At 36.4% G+C, this 19,085-nt stretch overlaps 1 protein-coding gene across 3 annotated transcripts in view; it reads left to right on the plus strand.

The window, feature by feature from the left end:
- LOC116838395 (meiosis-specific coiled-coil domain-containing protein MEIOC-like) overlaps positions 1-17,545 on the plus strand; it is a 42,788-nt gene extending 25,243 nt beyond the window's left edge. For 2 of the 3 annotated variants that reach the window (XM_032803538.2, XM_032803546.2), the window contains exons 4-8: positions 2,124-2,225; positions 6,452-8,267; positions 9,538-9,672; positions 9,802-9,982; positions 12,679-17,545. In XM_032803538.2, the coding sequence (XP_032659429.1) occupies positions 2,124-2,225; positions 6,452-8,267; positions 9,538-9,672; positions 9,802-9,982; positions 12,679-12,935 (2,491 nt within the window). In that variant the 3' untranslated portion in view covers positions 12,936-17,545. Of the gene's footprint in view, positions 1-2,123; positions 2,226-6,451; positions 8,268-9,537; positions 9,673-9,801; positions 9,983-12,678 lie in introns of those variants that run through there. The other variant, XM_075062166.1, reaches the window with a different exon arrangement.
- The last annotated feature ends 1,540 nt before the right edge of the window (positions 17,546-19,085 follow it).

A 19,085-nucleotide genomic window follows, 5' to 3' on the forward strand; every position in this document is an offset into this window, starting at 1 on the left:
TGCCACAGGGACTCCTTGTTAAAATTCTTTGAACATGTCAGTGAGATAATGGATAAAGGAGAACCAGTTGATGTTTATCTGGACTAGCAAAAAGGCCTTTGACCAGGTCCCTCAATAAAGAAACTAAGTTGTCATGGACTGAGAGGCAAAGTATTGTTATGGATCAAAATCTGACTAGGAGCTAGGAAGCAAAGGGCTATGTCTACATTGCAAGTATTACAGCTGCACCTGCAGTGCTGTGGTGTAGATACTTGCTACAGCAATGGAAAGAGTTTATTTTTAAATCCACTCCCTTGAGAGGTGGTAGCTAGGTTGACAGAAGAATTCTTCCTTTGACCTAGTTGGTGTCTATACTAGGGCTTAAGTCAGCTTAATTATGTTTTTCAGGAGTGTGACTTTTTCAGACCTCTAAGCAACATAATTAGTTTAACCTAAATTTTAGGTGTAGGCCAGGTTTAGGATTACGTGGCCAATTTTCATCATGTCAAAATACAAACAGTATGATGCCTCAAGGTTCCATACTTGGTTCCTTTTTGTTTAATATATTCATGATCTGTAAAGGGGGTTGAGCAGCGAAGTAGCAAAATTTGCAGATGGCACAATTACTTAGGTTAGTCCGGACCAGAGAGGACTGTGAGGAACTTTTAGAGAGACCAAAAACAAGCCAGGTGAATGGGCAACATGATGACAAATGAAATTCAGTGTTAATAAATGCAAATGAGAGGTAAAATTTTAACTAATGATATGTGTTACAATGTTCTGAGTTAATGGTATCGAATCCAGAAAGGGATGTGGGCATCAGAGTAAAGGATTCCATGAAGACCTCTGCTCAGTGTGCAGCTGTGATCAAAAACACAAACTATATTAGATTGCGTAAGAAACGAATAGTGAATAATACAGAGGATATTATAATGTCTTTATATAAATCAATGGTCTGGCTTCGTGTGGAATACTGTGTGCAGCACTGGTCACCTCTTCTCCAAAAAGATATTGCAGACCTAGAGGGGGGTCAGAGAAGAGTGACAAGAATGATCAAGGACATTGCAAAAATCTCATATAAAGAGCTTTAGAAGATTGGGATTGTTTACCTTAGAAAGAAGATATATAAAAGGGGTCATGATAAAAGTATATAAAATAATACATTCAGTAGTGAAGGTAGGTAGGAAACTTGTGTTCTTCTAGTTTTCTAACAGAAAAACAAGGTCTTCAATTAAATTGAAAGGTAGGAAATTCAGAACAGATAAAAAGAAATATTTCCCACAATATGTAATTAAGCTGTGGAAGTGGCTACCACAGAAAGTTGTTGAAGCAACAATTTAACAAGATTAAAAAAGGGATTGGATACTTAACGCAGATATCAAGAATATCCAGAGTTATAATTAGGTTAAAAATTGGTGGAACAGACATTAAACCAATCTTGGACTATTATAAATCACGATCAGACCTAAAGTTGGGAATGCAGGGGCGCAGATTACAGTAGGGTTATTACATCTTGTTGTATATGGTCCTGGCCACTGTCAGAGACAAGATTCTGGATTAGATTGACTTTAGGTTAATCCAGTATCACAATTCCTATGTATCCTTTTGTAGTAATTTTCATGGAGCTGGTTGTAAGATGTTGGGTATTGTTCCTCCCACTCTTCACAGGAGTGTTGCAACCCAGTTCATGTCTGCTCAGTCCCCACCCACTCTTATCTCCATAGAGGGCTGTTCTGGGGAAGAGGGAGGAACAGGTGACAAGGGGGCAGATGACATCCCATCCATCCATCTTTTCTCCTTCCCACTCCCCCGTAAACATTCTAGAAACCAAAAACAATGCTTCGTGCATCAAGGCTGAGATCTGCACACGAGGGTCAGGATCCTGGTGCTTTGACACATGCTAGTTATTCAAATATGTGTTTACTGTCAAAGATATGATAGAAGATAATACTTAGCTTCTCATCTGCAAGGAACATTATTGCATTAATTCTTGGCGGGTGAGGAAGCTTCCTTTTCTCCCCCTCCTATATTTATAATATCTTACTACTAAAGAAATCAGAAGGTAAACGTTTGTGTGCTTTCTCTCTATTGGTTGTTTTTTCTCCTAAAAATAGGATCATATCTGTCTGGGTTTTATTTTTCAGAGCACAGATAAATCTGTCTTACTCTGGCAATGGCCCAGATATGTTTGGGTTAGTGTCGAGCATCCTAGAGGAGCCAAACAAGCCAGAACCAGTTACAGATTGGTAAGTTTATACTGAAAACTTGCATGCTGTTGTATGTCTTACATTTTAAAGTTTTATTTATTTTATGTAACAGTAGACATTTGACAAGACAACTTGTGTGTTGTCTGACGTACTGAGTTTTAAGATATCATTTAAGTAAGCTATCATCAAATTAAATTGGAAACATCTGTTACTAGTACTTCCTTGGAATAAACTAACATAGAAAGGCAGTCTTCTGTTCATCCGTCTACCAGCAGATGGCAACTGGAAAGAGAAATCGATGTCTTAGGTACTTTAGTTTTCTTAAGAGGATTAATGGAGGTCTGACTATGGATATAGCTGAAGGTAGAAGTAGCTCATAATTCAGAACATTCTGAAATATATTTGTATTTCTAGATAACTATAAAAATCTTAGGATTTTGAATTGATCATTGCAGCTAAATCATTTTGAGTAACTGGCCTCCAAATGAAGAATTTTGCAGTAGCATAGGCAGCCTTTTTCACTCAACTAAGACAAATGTGGAAGGTTTTATAGGAGTTTTAACTATTGTAGAAGTGGAAAAAAGGATAAAAGGAATTTGGACGCAGACATCTTAGTTTTTAACTAAACAGAGCAAGAGTCGAGTCAAGCTAACTCTAATTCTAATAACATGGGACTTTAAGGCAGAGCCTGGGAAGCGAGTGGGGAAAACTGTATGAGATGCTGTTTGACCTTGTGTTAGATAAGAATAGAATGCAGACTGTAGCAGGAACTATTGAGAAAAGTAAGATATCAGGAAGGAATGTGTATAAACAAGATGCAGCTGTTGATCATTATTGTATGCAACAAAATATATAAATGCTTGCCCTAATTGTTTATCTGGCGGAGACCTCCTGTCCGTGCGCGCTCTCCACCTTGCAATTGCTTGAGAATAAACTGTCTCTGACATGTTGCAAACAACCCAAGAGTGAAGACTGTGTTTTCTTCCACACTCTATATACACAAGGCTATTGAAAAAAAACCCATTATAATACTTTCCACATTTGTTTTAGTTGAGTGAAAAAGGCATCGTACCAAATGCTATCGCAGAATTCTTCAGTTGGAGGCCAGTTACTCAAAACGATTTAGCTGCAATGATCAATCAGTATAAAATCCTAAGATTTTTATAATATCTAAACATACAAATACTTTTCAGAATGTTTTGAGTTGTTTATATATTTCTAGGATTTATGAGTGATAATATCTAAGAAAACAAAAAAAAAAATCCAAATAGTAGACAGTCGTGCAAATCAGTATTTTTTTCTTTAATAAACTTAAAAGGATAACGTCAGAAGCAAAACATTAGTCTTGTATCTCTTCCCACATCACCCATCTGTCTTGTCTTTTTAGACTGTAAACTATTTGGGAATGGGGACCAGATTTCTGTTCTGCAAGGTGCCTAGCATACTTTTGGGTCCTGACTAAATAATACTTTGATGAAGTTTTGCTAGTGGGATCAATACAAATCATACTGTAGGAACATAAAAGTTAAATTTCTACCATTTTTGTTTTCCAAATGCAAAAAATATTTATTTGTATGTAACAGAAGAAAATAACATGGCACTTTAAGTGCTATACTCATGAGATGCTTATTCAAAAGACAATGTCCATAAAGCTGTGGGAATATGCCAGCAAAGGAGGTATTGCCTTTTATTAATGTCGTGAATTTTGGAGTGTCTTCCTTTATAAAGAGAAGCAATGATATATTGATAATGCATAGTGATAAGAGCCATCATTTTTATTGTCATCAAGAAAAACCCATGTTTTGAGTACTGAAAAAGAGAGTTTGTGATGCTTTAGGGTGCAACTCAGACCAGTAAGGAGTTGTGTTACCACCTGCCCTGTAACACTGGGTGCCTTAAATGCTATGCTGCTGTGGCTCACAAGTGTGACACCAACAGCCAGCGTACAAGCATGTAGGTCACATCCTGGTTTCTGTTGCCACGTTACGTTTTTGCAGGGTGACCCCAACACTCTCCCTGCCCCCACAGTCCCAAATTTCCTGGAACACTTCCAGAAGTTAAGTTCACTGCTTCTTAAAAGACATAGAAAACAGCTCATTAATTTAACTGGGGTTTCACAAACCCTCTGTTTTAATCAAAACACTGAACTGGTTTGTTGTGAAAACAAGTTTATTAAACAAAAGGCCATAATTTTAAGTGATACCAAGTATAAGCAATAAAGAAAGGGTTACAAACAAACAAGTACAAATACAATTTTAAGATTAAAACTTAAGTTCTGCAAGTTACAATAGTTTCCTCAGCGAGTTTATCACCTATACTTAATACCCAAGGACTTCAACTGCTTTGGCTGAAGGATCCAACATTCTGTGATCTCTGACCCCTTTAGCTCCTCAAGTGATGGTGCCAAAATGGCTTTTTCTCTGTCCCTATATCTTCCCAAATTCATTGACTCTGCTCAAGAGACAGGAAGACTTCATGGAGATGCAGTTTCCATCCTCCATGGAGATTGGTCACCAGGACAGCAAGTGGGGAAAGATGACTTTGTTGATCTTGCATGTAAATGTGCTTTCACTATCTCTGCCTGACAACCAGGCTGGTCAGACATGCAAATACGCATTCCTTTGTCTAAGGCAGACTAGGCTTATGCCTTGCTTGCCAAACTCATTTTAAGAACATAATTCTAGCACATATGAACTCTTTGTACACAAACTGTGCATACATTATGCAAGAATATTAATGATTAATGAGTTTTAAGTTTTCTGATGATTTATTACATGCCATCTTTTGGGTAATTATCACAACAGAGTATTAGGTGTACTGAGCGTGTCAGGAGTTGCTGATGCAAAGAAGTGAACCATCAATGGGCCTCTATCTCAGAGTTTATGCAGAAAATTTGAAAGGCTTTTCTATGTCTTTTGATACCAAATAGCTTAAGTTAAATTTATACTTTTAAGGCATGTACTTCCTATTTTTACCATGCCTGATCATTTCTAACAAATATATGCTGGGAGGGGAAATTCTGCCCCCGCCCTCTTCATGCCAGACATCTCTCCATGTGGTGGGTAAAGTGGGTGCCCCAAGAGTAGGATAACTACATTGTTGCAGCTTTTCTCCATTACTCAACTTCCTTCTGGTACCCAAAAGAGCTTCTCACAGAAATGTAATAGTATAGTGCTATATTTCACTTCCTCAGATCTCTGCTGCCCTGGGGGTCTTAGGGAACAACGTAGATCAGACCTGACGGCATAGCTCCATTGGAACTGTGTGGCAGTTGGCTTGGGAAAGAATTAGAGACCCGGAACCAGTGCAAACATAGAGAGCTTGTGAATCTCTTGGAATTGGTAGGATTTGTTGGCAGGCCCTATAGCCTCCTGTTTGGGTTGCACTCTTTCTTGCACCCAAACATTCCACATGGTGGGGAAATTCCACAAGGAGGATCTGAGTTCCCCCTCCTCCCTGCAAAAATTAGAATGGTGGAGACTATATAGATAACTGTGACTTTACTGACTTCTCTTAGATAGATAGTATTTGGGGGAAAAAAGCAAGATAGCGATTTGTTAATACATTATTTCTCTTGAATTCTTACTTTCCCTATCTTAAAACATAATTAGTTGTCACAGAAGCATGCTAAGAGGGGAGACCATCAGACATTTTCAACTATTACAGGATGTATCTAGTGGCTTACGAATATTGTTAAACATTGAGCAGGATGATATGTGTATTTAAAACAACAATTAGAAAACCTTATAGCAAGTGATTTAAATAAATGTTTTCTTGCTGGGGGCAAAAACATACTTTTATTGAACAAGGAAAATGTAATTAAAGAAATAAGAATTACTGCAGAACATGGAATAAAGGTGTTGTGAGGCTTAATTTTGTTTTAGAATACTATGGAATCTTTCTATGAAAAGTGCTATATAAATACAAATGTCAATACAGAGTCTCTTAAAGAGTAAATAATTAAGTCTCTGAAGATTATGAAGGGCAAATAGTAGTGATTGAAGCACCATAATGTGACACATTAAAAGTAGACTAGAAAAAACAATAAAAATAGACTTTAGGAAATAATTATAAGCTGTCAACAGTCTAGTACACTAGTAGTTTTTATTGCTAATTTCTGTGACAAAACTGCTTGAAATTTATATTTTTAGCAAAGGTCTTAGTAGTAGCTTTGCATTTTGAAAAAACACTAAACTCTGAACAAAGCTATAATATAACATAAATGTGTTTGGTCATTCCTAAAAGTGCAATTCTATTTGTTACAGGAATTCTCTGTCGAGATTGTTTCCCCCTGTGTGGGCATCTGATATTGGAAACAATGGTGACTTCTCAGGTCTGTCTTCTAAGCACCCTTTACAAAGTAAAGATTTTCCAAACCTGATTGGTACACAGAGCTGTTACCAAGGACACTTGCAAAAGTCACCTGATGTGGAGACTTTACACAGAGGATTTGAAGACCTTCATGTTATAGAGTCTTGGCTTTCTCCTTCTGACCCTTATACTCAGCCATCTGAAGATATCTTGAACATTTATCCTGAAAATTCTGCTTTTGAAAATAATGCCATAATTCAGCAAGAAGGATTAGCATTTCAGAATGTACAATTTAAGCAGCATGTGTGCAATTATGATAAGATGAAATTAAATGGAGACTGTGAAAAGAACTGCTCTGATTTTAGTAATTTTTCTTCTCAATGCAGAATTAAAGATGGCACTGGTATTCAGAAAGAGTATTGGGAAACTGACAGAGCAAGAGGCAAGCTTATGAAAAATGACAAACAAGAACAAGCAAAGTATTCCAATGATCTATCTAGTCCACCTGCTAATGGCACGTGGAGCAAAGTGTTCCAGGACAACCATTTATTTTCTAAAAGATATGAAGATTTTACAACTTCTTATAAATCACAGCCATCTGTTCACCCATCACTATATTTTTTCCATCAACCATTTACTAAAGAAAATAATTTTCCTGGAGGAACAAATAGAAACCCACAGGAAACTCACATGCAAAATGGCCATAAAAGCTTCAATTTGGGGGAAACCTGTAATAACACTGAATGTAAGAGCCATGTTAATGCTAAAGAATGTTCTCGTAAACCTTCTGAATATCATTTATCTGTAAAAACTGCTTTACAAAATGGAAATTTTCATTCACCTTACCATGGACATACGTGGCTGGATGGTAAAATTGTAAGTTCCACATCTACATCAGATATTGCACATAGGAAGCAAAACCAAGTAGTAAGAAGCCCACAGTCCTCTTCAGGGGTTTCAACTATGTCCAGTGGATCTCCCACACATCAGTCTGTAACCCAGCCCTCTTATTACTCGCAGTTGTCACCAGTACCCTATTCAAGGAAAGATGGAAGGTTACAAATCTCAAATAGTGTTTCTAGTAACTTAGGGGTTTCAAATTTCTTTGTAGAAAATCAGAAACAAATTAAACCTGTTGGACATTCCCAGCATGATTCATTGACTAATAAAGGTCAGTATCGTAAAATACCCATTAATTTGTCACACAACTGGTTAACGCAGCAGAATTCTGCAAGTGATGAGTCTGAAAAGTATCATAGGTTTCGCAAAAAGCAAAACCAAGATAACTGTAATAAAGATGAAAGAAGAGGTAGAAGGAATTGGATACCCCATCCTGGGTATGCAGGACAAAATCAGCAACAGTTCAGCGTGTTCCGAAAGAAGCAAGAACAGAATGGTGGCAACATGTCAGATTTCATCAATCCTTCTTTTCTCCCTTCTTTCCCATTAATGCCTGATTTTAAGCAAAATCCCAATTTTGCTCCATTTAATCTCCATCCATTTCCATCAGCAAATAATTTTGCTTTTTCTCCATCACCAATTCCATTCTCAGAACTTGTTGATCTTTTTCACTATGACGATTTTAACCATTTGAATCCCTTCATTAATGACCTATTTTGTGAGGAATTAAGTGCGCCATACTTTGCCTTTCCAACTCCTTTTAACAAGTATAGGCCACCAAGAAATCGCAGTGGACCTGCTAATGAGCTTCATATTCGATTAGAGGAGTGTTACGAACAGTGGAGAGCTCTGGAGAAGGAGAGGAAAAAGGTAATAATATATATCATAACAGACTTGTATGTAGGATGGTGATTATGAAGGAACAGCTAGGTAGAGTAGAAATTCCTGCATCTTACTGGAGAAAAGGAGCCAGTCTTGCTACCTTTTTTAAATATTGTGACTTTCATTCTACTCTAAATATTTTGAACCCCATCTGAACACTCTATTTTGAGTATTCATAATTATAAGAAGATACCAAGCCGTGTGAATGTCGTACAGTTGTGCATGAGACTGAGGTTCACCTTTCATTTTCCAGCCATACAGGAGAGGACCACTTGTTCAGCAGTAATTTTCTTGAATTAAATTACACCCAATAGCAATGGTTGCTTAACCAAGTACCATCAAGCCCTCTTTGGCCAAAGGTCTTATGTTATCTGGTGGCATGGATCCTATTCTTTGGTTCATGTTGTTCAGTGCAAGTTTGGTAGCCAGTAGTTACCACCATCCATGGATTGTGGAAGAGGCCACTGATGTGACTTGATGGCGAAAGCCTGGATGGTTGATAAAGCCAGGGCCTTTATTAGTCCAGCTATTTTTGGATAGTACTCAGTTCAGCATGCACTGAGGGATGGCCAAGAGGGTGGTTGTTTATATCTGACTTCAAATGTAAGAGACTTGTCACTCTAAAACATACATTCTTTTGCCTTTGTCCCATCTTTATCTGCCCTGTACTGGGGTTTGCCCAGGCCCGTTATCATAGGTGAGTTTGATGTCCATGTGGATGACTTTTCAGGGCTGGTATCTTCTCAAAGCCAATATGTTAAACCTGGGATTATCCTTGGGGTTATCAAACACAACCACTGCAGCAATTGAGGACATATCATGCACTTGCTAGTAGTTCCTGAATTTGACTATCTGAGAGCCCTTAACAAGGTGTTATCAGGAGTCAGTTGGGAATTCACATCACTAATTTGGTGTGACAAAGCTAGAGTTTAACCTTCCAAGGACTGTGCAAGTTCCTTCTATTTACTTGGGTCTCTTCCCAAGATTGGTTAACGTTTTAAAGGTAATTTTATTTGTTGGTTACAGTTGTTGATTCTAGATTTATGCTTTAAAGTAGAACTTGGAATTTTTGGAAATACCCTTATTTTTACAGCCAGTTTAAAATTTAATAATGACTTCTTATTGTTTTAAATGCCCCCAGAGACTTAAACAGCAGACACATCTCATGCCTCCATGTAGTAGTGAAAAAATAGAAGAGCTTAGGCTATAGAATGAAATGCCATTCTAAATATTTTAAAGATGTGTGTTTTCTCTTCAGACTGAAGCTGATCTTGCAAGAAACTTTCCAGGAAAGCGAGTATCTAGCTCAAATAACACTCCTGTTTCCCAACTTCCTGCCAACCCTTCACGAGTGGATCGTTTGATTGTGGACCAGTTACGAGAACAGGCTAGAGTAAGCATACTTACAGTGTGGAATGTTCTGCGGGGATTAGTAACATCAGGTTATATGTTTGTGGGTTTATTATATTTTGTGGAGGATTTTAAAAAAATAATCGTTTGGTGTTTACAATATATTCGTTAGGTGTTCACCTTGGTAGGAAAAATGGAAAGGCTTCGCTGTACTCCTGTCCATAAGAATATATCCAAAACTCTGGAACATCATTTAGAAGCCATTCATGTTACACAAGCGAGACGGAAAGATGAGATTGTTAATGCTGCCGATCCACAGAGACAAGGAGCACCTCGCTATAATAATGAAAAAGGTAAATACTTTTGATTGCTTTGTAGTTCTAAAAATGGGTTTTTTTCAATTTGTCTTCAATTCAATTTGTAACACATTTTAAATGTTGTAATGGCAACCAGTAGACTTACTCTCTTAAACAAAAACGTTATATGTGTGCCTTTGACTTTAAAAGAAAAAAATCCCTCACTTGTATCAGGTAATTTCTGCATAGACTTTACTCTGTTTTGTGTTGTTGATTTTTAGACCCCTTCTTGTCACAAGATATTTTCTAGGGGAAAAAAAAGTCCTCTTTATTATGTTAAATAATCAGATTTTATTAAAGACTCTGAATGAATTCCTACTTATTTCAGTGCATGCTGTTACTTAACAGGTAGGGGATATGAGGGTTATCACTGTAAAAAGGTAGCCTATGACTGGGAATTGATACCAAACAAATATATCTGTCAAGTAAGCAATCCAGCATCCTTAATCAGGTTGTACTCATTTTAACAAATGGAGCTTCTTCATTAATAGTGATTGAGAGTGGGCTTTCATTCTTTCTTTTTAGCTTACACAGTGAAAAATTGCTTGGTCTTACACTGCTCATTAATTGATGTTTTGTCTGTCACAACACCACTGCAGATTTGGCACAATTGGCAGATTCTGCGGAGGAATAGCAAGCAAGAATGTTTGATGACAGGATTCAAGTTCACTGGTGAATCAAAACCAGACCTCTTTAATTGGGATTCCATCTATCCAATTTGGAGTCCCCTCCCCACCCCGCCCAAAAAATAAAGAAAAAAAAAGGAAAGTTGGGGTTCTTAGTTTTTGCTTTGTTAAAAACAAAATAAAAGAGGGAGGAGGATAACGCTTAATGTGAGATAGGAGCCAAGGATCCTAAGGTTAAGCATATTGTGGGCTAGTACTTTCCCACTAGCAATGAAAAGAACAGGCTTTACCCCCAAATCTTGGTATTGCAGAGTTGGAGTTCACCGCCAAGAACAGAAGTTGTATTAGGCAGTTAATTGAAAGTAAATAAATTCCACATTGAAAAGTCTGTATGTCCAGACTCAAAAGTGGAATCCACAGTCACAGTTGAAAAATAAGACCATCCTAATCCTGTGGACTTTTTCCTCTTAAAGATGTCAGACAGACTGGAAAAGCTATCATAAAAAACCCCCACATTTGAGCGAGTAGACAGATTCTTATAGATTTTCACTGCAATTGCCTGTTTGGAGGAACTTATTCCAAACAAGGACAAAAGAATTGGCTTTTTAATGACAAATATCTCTGGCAGTTTTATTCATGCTAGCCCCAATCACATTTCCAGCCAGACCCTTCGTGGGTAGTGCACTATTTAAAAGGCAGCTTTGGCTTCATCTGTGGGTTATATTTTCAAGCAAGAAGTTGCTGCTTTCTTAGTCATGATTGTGATCTTTGTAACCTAGACAAGAATGGCGGAGAATTTCAAGTAGAACAAAGTCTTTGTCTACCTCCACACATGTTCTCCAGAAAGACCAAACATACTATAAATCTTTCATCTTCTTTCAACCAGTCCAGATGCAACAAGAAAGAACGCTTATCCTATACAGGCAAACTGAATATTAGATCTTACAAGGAGACAAGACAAGAGTTAGTCTTTCAAGTTGTTTTCTCCTTCATGATTTCTTGATTTGTTATGATTATCCATCAAGAATAAGTATCTTACATCAGTGGTTCTCAAACTAGGGCTGCTGCTTGTTCAGGGAAAGCCCCTGGCTGGCCAGGCCAGTTTGTTTACCTGCTGCGTCCACAGGTTCGGCTGATCGCGGCTCCCACTGGCTGCGGTTCGCCGCTCCAGGTCAATGGGGGCTGCAGGAAGTGGCGTGGTCTGAGGGAGGTGCTGGTTTGAGAACCACTGTTTTACACAGAGCAGTATATTGTGATTGACCATGTTAAATGTTGCAGAAAGAGCCAGGATAAAGTGGAAGGCTGCCCTCCATCCATCTACATCAAGAGAACATCTATCTGTGCCAATAATACAATTTTTGCTCCATGGTCTTGGCTGAATCCAGATTGCGTAGGGCCCAATATCTTGGTTTCAGATCAGTGAGACTGAAAGTAGTTTATTGCTATCTTGCTGGGAACCCTAAAGATTTCATAGTGGATACTAGCCAAGTCCAGTGCATCCAGGGTGTATTTCTTAAGTGTTAGTCTGTTTTATGATTGAAGGACGAAGGGTGGACTTACTCACTGAGTGAGGCATTGGCTATCTCTGTCAGGTGAAGCTCCAATTTACTTTTTTAAAACCAAGCAGGAAGAGTAGGTATAGGACTTGCAGGTTTGGGATTAAATCTCCTTTACAGTGTGCAATAATTCCTTTGTTGTGAATGGGCTGAACTCAAAGAGTGACAACATGTAAGTTATCACACTATCTTGAAGGAAAGGAAATTGTTAGGACTAAGTTCTCTTTTTCTCCTGCTTTGTACCTCAGCACCATTTGTTACCAACAGCCCATGTTCTGGAGTCTGAATTTATCTCATAACTTCAGTACATTGGAAAGCCTAGAATGTAACTAAGGAAATATTGGCAATAAGGTTCTCTAATAACAGGGTGCAATCTTTCTGGAGGTTTCTTGGAATTACATTTCTATAATACAAAGTGTTGGCTGAATTCAAGAGATTTTTGTCTAATCAACAGATGTCATGGTTGTATATTAGTTCTGTGTGATGTGGTTGCATATTCTTGTCTTTGTAGATGTTCTTGCTCTGGCAGCTGCCACTAAAGAGTTAGCTGCTTCCACGCGCAAGGCTCGTACTGCTTTATGGTGTGCACTGCAGATGACTCTACCAAAAACCTCCTTAAGCACTCCAGTGAAACAGGAGGAGGTCGAAAGGGCATTGCAAGAGCTTTGTCCAGGAAACACAAGCACACAAGAAAAAAATAGTGCAGATCCTGAAGACAAGGGAAGCAAAAAAGAAAAACACGAGGAACCCATACAGATTTCTGAATAACTGTGCAGGGGGGGGAAAAGGAAGAAAGTGAATTGCATTGTGCAAAGGAGAACTTTTTTGCTAGGTTATCAGAAAAAATAAGGATGACTCTACGGATCAGTGCTGCAATTTTATTACTGTGATTCTGGTGTTGACAAATATTTCTTGTAATAGTGTTATTGCAGTTTTAATATTGCTGGTATTTCAGTGTCTTCCAAGTAAGATAAAGTTTTTATTAATAAGGGGAACTGGGCAATAGCTGACCATTTTCTTGACCACTTAGCCAAAGCTATGTATCAGCTGTGATTCAAGCCATGATCTGAGAAACCAGTGAGTGGCTAAGCTAATTTTGATTCTTTTCTTCATTTGTTCATTATAAAATTTAGCATACTTTAGAAATGTTGTTTTTAAAGGATATTTCATAATTATTGGGTTTTTTGCACAATTATGTATTCTTTTAAGTGCCAGAATGATTGCTAAATAATGTAATTGTTTGTACTGTCACTCAACACTGAATAGTCCACGCTTCTGCTTTGCTATTGTGATAGGGTGTCAAATCTTTCAGCTAATTACCAAGAGTCTGAGTGGAAAAATCAGAGTTTAATGTTAGTTACATGAGGTGCTTGTTCAGCCAATTAAAAGTTACCAGCTGGACTAATCTAAACCAAAAGTTTCCATAGTATAATCCTTGTGACAAAATTTTTACATAATAAATAAATGAATAACTAATTTAAGGAATTTTTAGAGTTGCAGTACATTGCATTAAAATACATATTGGCAGTTAACATAAAATTGTCACTCGGATTTTGAAATTAGATTTACTGATGCCTCATGGTTAAAAACAGCAAAGTATGCACTTAATGAAAAATTACATGGTTATTAATGTTTATGGTACTTTAATTTTCAGAAACATTCCATATTTATTTTAATATTTTGATTAAATGTTGATTTAAAATTCTATTTTAATAATATACAGTTGGGTCTTTTGCCAAACCTTCCTAATAATCAGATTTAATGATTTACTCAGGAACTATGTATATTATATATAAATATACACACAGTACAGTATATAGGGGTTTTTTGAGGGGTAGGGATGTTTGCAAGATATTTACACAAAGCTCACTATACTAGGTTACCAAAGCTGTTTAACTGATTTGTTTTAGCATGAGAAGATTTCATATGTTTAGCTGCTATTACTAGTCTTCATCCGGTGGCTTAGACAATCAGAAGTGTTACGTATCAATGTGAATGTACAGAGTGAGAATTAGAAAACAATGAATAATTCATATTTTCATCTTATCACACTACTTATCAGAATTTTAATGCTTTATCAATCGTGTCTTAATGTTAGATTGTCTTTCAAAATGTACTAATTACCAACTATGTTCTTAGGTGTTAGTATATTGATGAATGGCTTTGGAGAGCAGTTCTTGTTTTTAAAAAAGAATTATGTTGAGGGCAAGAGAAAAAGTTCATAGACTTAAAATGTGGATTTATCTGTGTTTCATTAAGTTATGATGTTGAATGCGACACTTTGTTGATAAATATATAATTCTGTTTGCATATACATGGACTTGCTAAATATTCCAAACAGTCTGTAATTTTGGACCTGTGAATGTTTCTAGAACATCTGTAGTCTTATAGTTCTTTTAGTACCAATATAGTACCAGTGGTAGTACCATTGTTAATGGTAATGAGGTGATGAGTGCGTCATTTTGTAGAATAGGAACTCAACTGAAGCCTCATTTTTATCCACTGATTAAACAAAGGAATCATTAGAAGGCAGAATCTTATTAAAAGTATGCTCCACTTTTTCTAAAGAAAATTTAATCAGTTTCAATGGATATTTTTAAGCCTTAGTCTAAAACTAAAAATTGGTAGCAAAGAGAATTATTTTAGTGCTGTGTGAGTGTATTTTGTGTGTGTGTGTGTGTGCACAATCTGTTTGCACTAATATCTGAAGGTCAGATGTGTTTTTGTGAAACTATAGTTAGTGGTTTGAAAAATTTTCAGAGTTTACATTATTTGAGTTGTGGATGGAAATTAAGTTTTTGGGTTATGATTACTATGTTAACAGGAAATAGAATTTGAAATACACTGATTTCAGAACTTGATTTGCATTTCTGTTTACAGAATAATTGTAGTCTTGCAGGATTGTTTTGTAGTATTGAATGTATTGGGCATATTAGGTCCTTATTGTATTGTTTGTATGTAAGTTACTGTGAAGGAATGTGATCTTAATCAGTTCATAATATAGTTAATGTGCCTTTAAAAGTCTTATTTTTCAAAAACGGTAAGTAACTGTGTATGCTCACTTCAGCTTTCTGTTGCAATTTAATAGTACATTTAAAGGGGTTAAATGTAGCTACATTTGACTGTAGCTAACCTAGCATATGGTATTAGTTCTTTTCTTGAATAATATTTGATTGTCCAGTTATGGACACTCTAACGTATAAGGCACCATAACTGTTGAGAGTTGCCACAAGTCAAATGTATTAATAACAGAGTTTAGTTATGTTGCCTGCAAATGCAACATGTGCACATTTAATTCTTTTTGACTTGATCTGCCTGTATTCTTCTTAAAATACGAACTATATGATGGTCATCTTAGTATGAAAATTTTTCTGCCCATTTCTTGAAATACTTCAACAATTAACATCATTGACATACAAAAATCCTTTCAAATATGTCTTTAAATGTAAATGCATTTGAAATTAAGGCTATACAGACATTGTTCATGGTCCTGCTTCCATTGAAGTCAATAATTTTGTGAGATACTGACTTCAGTTGGGTTTACTGTTCTAAAGTCTTATACTGTTTAACGTTTTGTATATACAGGCTTTGCAGTTCATGTTGAACATTAGGTACCAAGAAACTCCAGAAACATATGTTTTCCCTATCTTATTGTAAGGTTTTAGAACATAGTAACACTTGGAGTTAGGAGGAATAGTCTGTTTTCATTTAAAGCTGGGGAATGTACCTTCTGTAAGATTCTTTGGCTGAGTTAAATCAATAGGCTTCTGAGAAATTTGCACCTTGTTTTATCCTGATTTGCCTGGATAGAAATACAGCCTTAACCATGTTAAGATCTTGATTTGTTTCTTGTGCAGTTTTATCTGTCTCAATCACCAGCACTTTTCTGTTTTGTGGAAACTTATAAATAATTACAAAAGGAAAAACTGTATATCTGTGAAGTTACTTTTTTATTATAAATTGTTTTACAATTTGCTTTTAAAAAGCACTTTTCTTTTTCTTTCATTTTTTACTTTTTAATAGTGCAACCAAATCTGTCAATTTTATAGAGTGGTGAGTCATTTTTCTTTATTAGCAATACTACAATTAAAGGTGCAAAAAAAAGGTGCATTATAATATACTTATTTAGCCTTCGTTGTTAGAAGTTGAAAATGTATGGAATAAAGTAGTTTTGAGCAACTTTTTTAGAATTGGGAAACTGAAACTATAATTCCCCTGCTTCTTATTTGCCAGATAAGCTTTAAAAAGGAAATTGTTTGCAGATAATATATGAACGCTAACTAATGAGAGTGAGGATAGACCAGTGTCAACTTAAAAAAATCAATTCCAGATAAGGTTGCTTTCCTTTTTTTACTGTACAAAATAAAACTGCTCTAAAACTTGTTTATGCACAGTAATAATTTAATGAACATAGTTTTTTTCTCACAAAATTAGGCTATTTCTGATATATATGGGAAAATAAGTTTACTTTTATTTTTATGACAGATATACAAAGATTAATAATGTCTATATTTTAATATACTGTTTGGTGTCTGAAGTATATCTTTTACATGTATGTTGATCAATCTCATTTAATTAAAAACAAATTTTACAATGTTAGTGAAATATTATTGAAGAAGAGTATTGTGAGTTAATCCACTTAGTAGACCCAACAGAAATGAGTGAAAGTATACATTTAACTAAAAGAAGCAAGATGTCCGTTAATACTTAATGATTAGTCAGTTTAGGCTTATTTCAGTGATTCTGTAAAATAACTGGATATTTAATGAACGTTGCAAAAATATCACTTCTACCTCTTATGTAACACTTAACTTTAAAAAAGGTTATTTATACTACACAGATTTCTGTTGGGACATACTTTGCTATTTTAGAAAGTTGATGCACCTTAACTAGTGAATGTGGTGAGCATTTTTTGTTTTCTGTTAGACAGCTCCCTTATGAGGAACACCAGGGAGCCTTGCGGCTAGATTGTGTTCACTTGTGTAAAGTAACCTACCATGCTGTGTACACTTACATACAGTTTATATTAAGAAAAAGGTACAGTAGAAAGAGATGCTAAGGTTTGTATTACATGTATGAAAGTCACAGATTTATGAGAATCCTGTAAGAAATCATGGCCAGTGTAATTTTCTAGCATTTTTAATGTATGTGATTGTTTCCTTATTTAAATAATCAGTTGTGTTGTATGTACGTGGCTAATAAATAGTTACAGCTGTTGTTTTGTTCAGTTCAACTCATGTTACTTATCAGCTGCTCTTCTATATGTGCGGTGTTTCTTGTTTGTTTGGGTTTTTTTTTGTAATTCACTGAAAAGACCTGTTGTATGTTCTGGATAACACTTACAGTTATACAAATAATTAAAGTATTTCATATTTTAAGTCACTGATTGTATTATTCCAGTAAATTTATGTGGGGTGGTGGGAACATTAGATGTCTATGGGTAATACTTATTTTACATGGGTCAGTGTTAATAAGGAATATCCATTATTCTAGTTTCCAGATGTGAGGTCACACATATGAGGTGCAGAATCTTTCTGAACATCAAAACTTAAATGAATTAATAAACTACTAACTGATAATACATGAAAGGAGAAAGTGTTAATAAATAACCTAAGTAACTTTCACCTCTTTTTTTCAGCTCTTTTCCCCCTGTGCAAGTAAGATTTCTGCAAGGGAATTCAATCTTGTTGGATAAGTTGATGTACAACTTAGCTGTCATTATTTCACAAAACATCACACTTCAATTTCTGTTGTGCTAGCATTTAGAAGCCCCAATCCTGATCAGACCATTGGGCTAAGTGCTTTGCAAGCACAGGAAGACATAGGCCCTTCACTGAGGAGCTGACAACCTAAGACCCTGATCCTGCAGTAGGGTGACCAGGTGTTAAGGGGAAAATATCGGGACCGCTGCAAGGGGGACTTTTCTTTTTTTTTCACACTCACCTGTCCAGGAGTTCAGTGTCAATTCGGCAGAGAGCACTTCAGTCGCAGATGGTCTTCAGCAGTATTTTGGCAGCGGGTAATAAACCTGGCCGCCAAAGACAGAAGCGCCGGCTGCTGAAATACCACCGAAGACTGTCCGCGACTGAAGGACTCTCTGCCGAATTGCCACCAAAGACCAGGAAACAAAATATCCGGGCAAATGGTGTCCTAACCGTACTCTGGTCGGGATGCGGGACTATCTCCTCAAAATTGGGACAATCACTATTTTATTGGGAGGTCTGGTCACCCTATCCTGCAGTGAGATATGTGCAGGCAGACCCCTGGGCCCACACAGAGCCCCACAAAGTTGGTGGAGCTCTGCACAGACCCAGGTATGTGTCTGTGTGCATTTTTTAGGTTCAGGCCTAAGATGACAATTGTATTCAAAGGGTAGAGAAGAGGATATAGGCAAAATATTTAGAATGTTCTAGATCTATTAAATTACATGTTTCTGTTTCATTTAATTCACTGTATGATCTTTTCTACTTTCATTTTATATACAATATATAAAAGCTTATTTTGTATAGCTTGTGTGACACACATTTTCAGAGTATATTATCAGTTGCAAATCCAAACAATGTAAAATCAATCGAAGAATTCAGACTTTTTTTTTTCCTCCTGGAATGTGGTGCCAAATTACCTCAATCCTCACCCGAAAAAGATTTTAGGATCAGGAATTAAAACTTCCACATTATCTCCTTTCTGGTAACTAAAATAAAATCTTTAATTCAGTCTAATCCCTTTCTGTCCCCTGAAGTGGAAGGTTTTGTCAACTCCCCTTATGTATGAAAAATTAAAAATGTGTTCTGTGACCAGGTGGTTCCCCAGTCTGTTCCAAACAGTTCATGCAGGTTGTAGGATGTCGAAATCTATCCCTTCCTATGGTGTGGTTTTATTTCCCAGGCAATTCAAAATGATATTCAAAGTCAAGCATAA

This window comes from Chelonoidis abingdonii, chromosome 2 (genome assembly GCF_003597395.2).
Source record: "Chelonoidis abingdonii isolate Lonesome George chromosome 2, CheloAbing_2.0, whole genome shotgun sequence".
NCBI classification, from domain to species: Eukaryota; Metazoa; Chordata; order Testudines; family Testudinidae; genus Chelonoidis; species Chelonoidis abingdonii.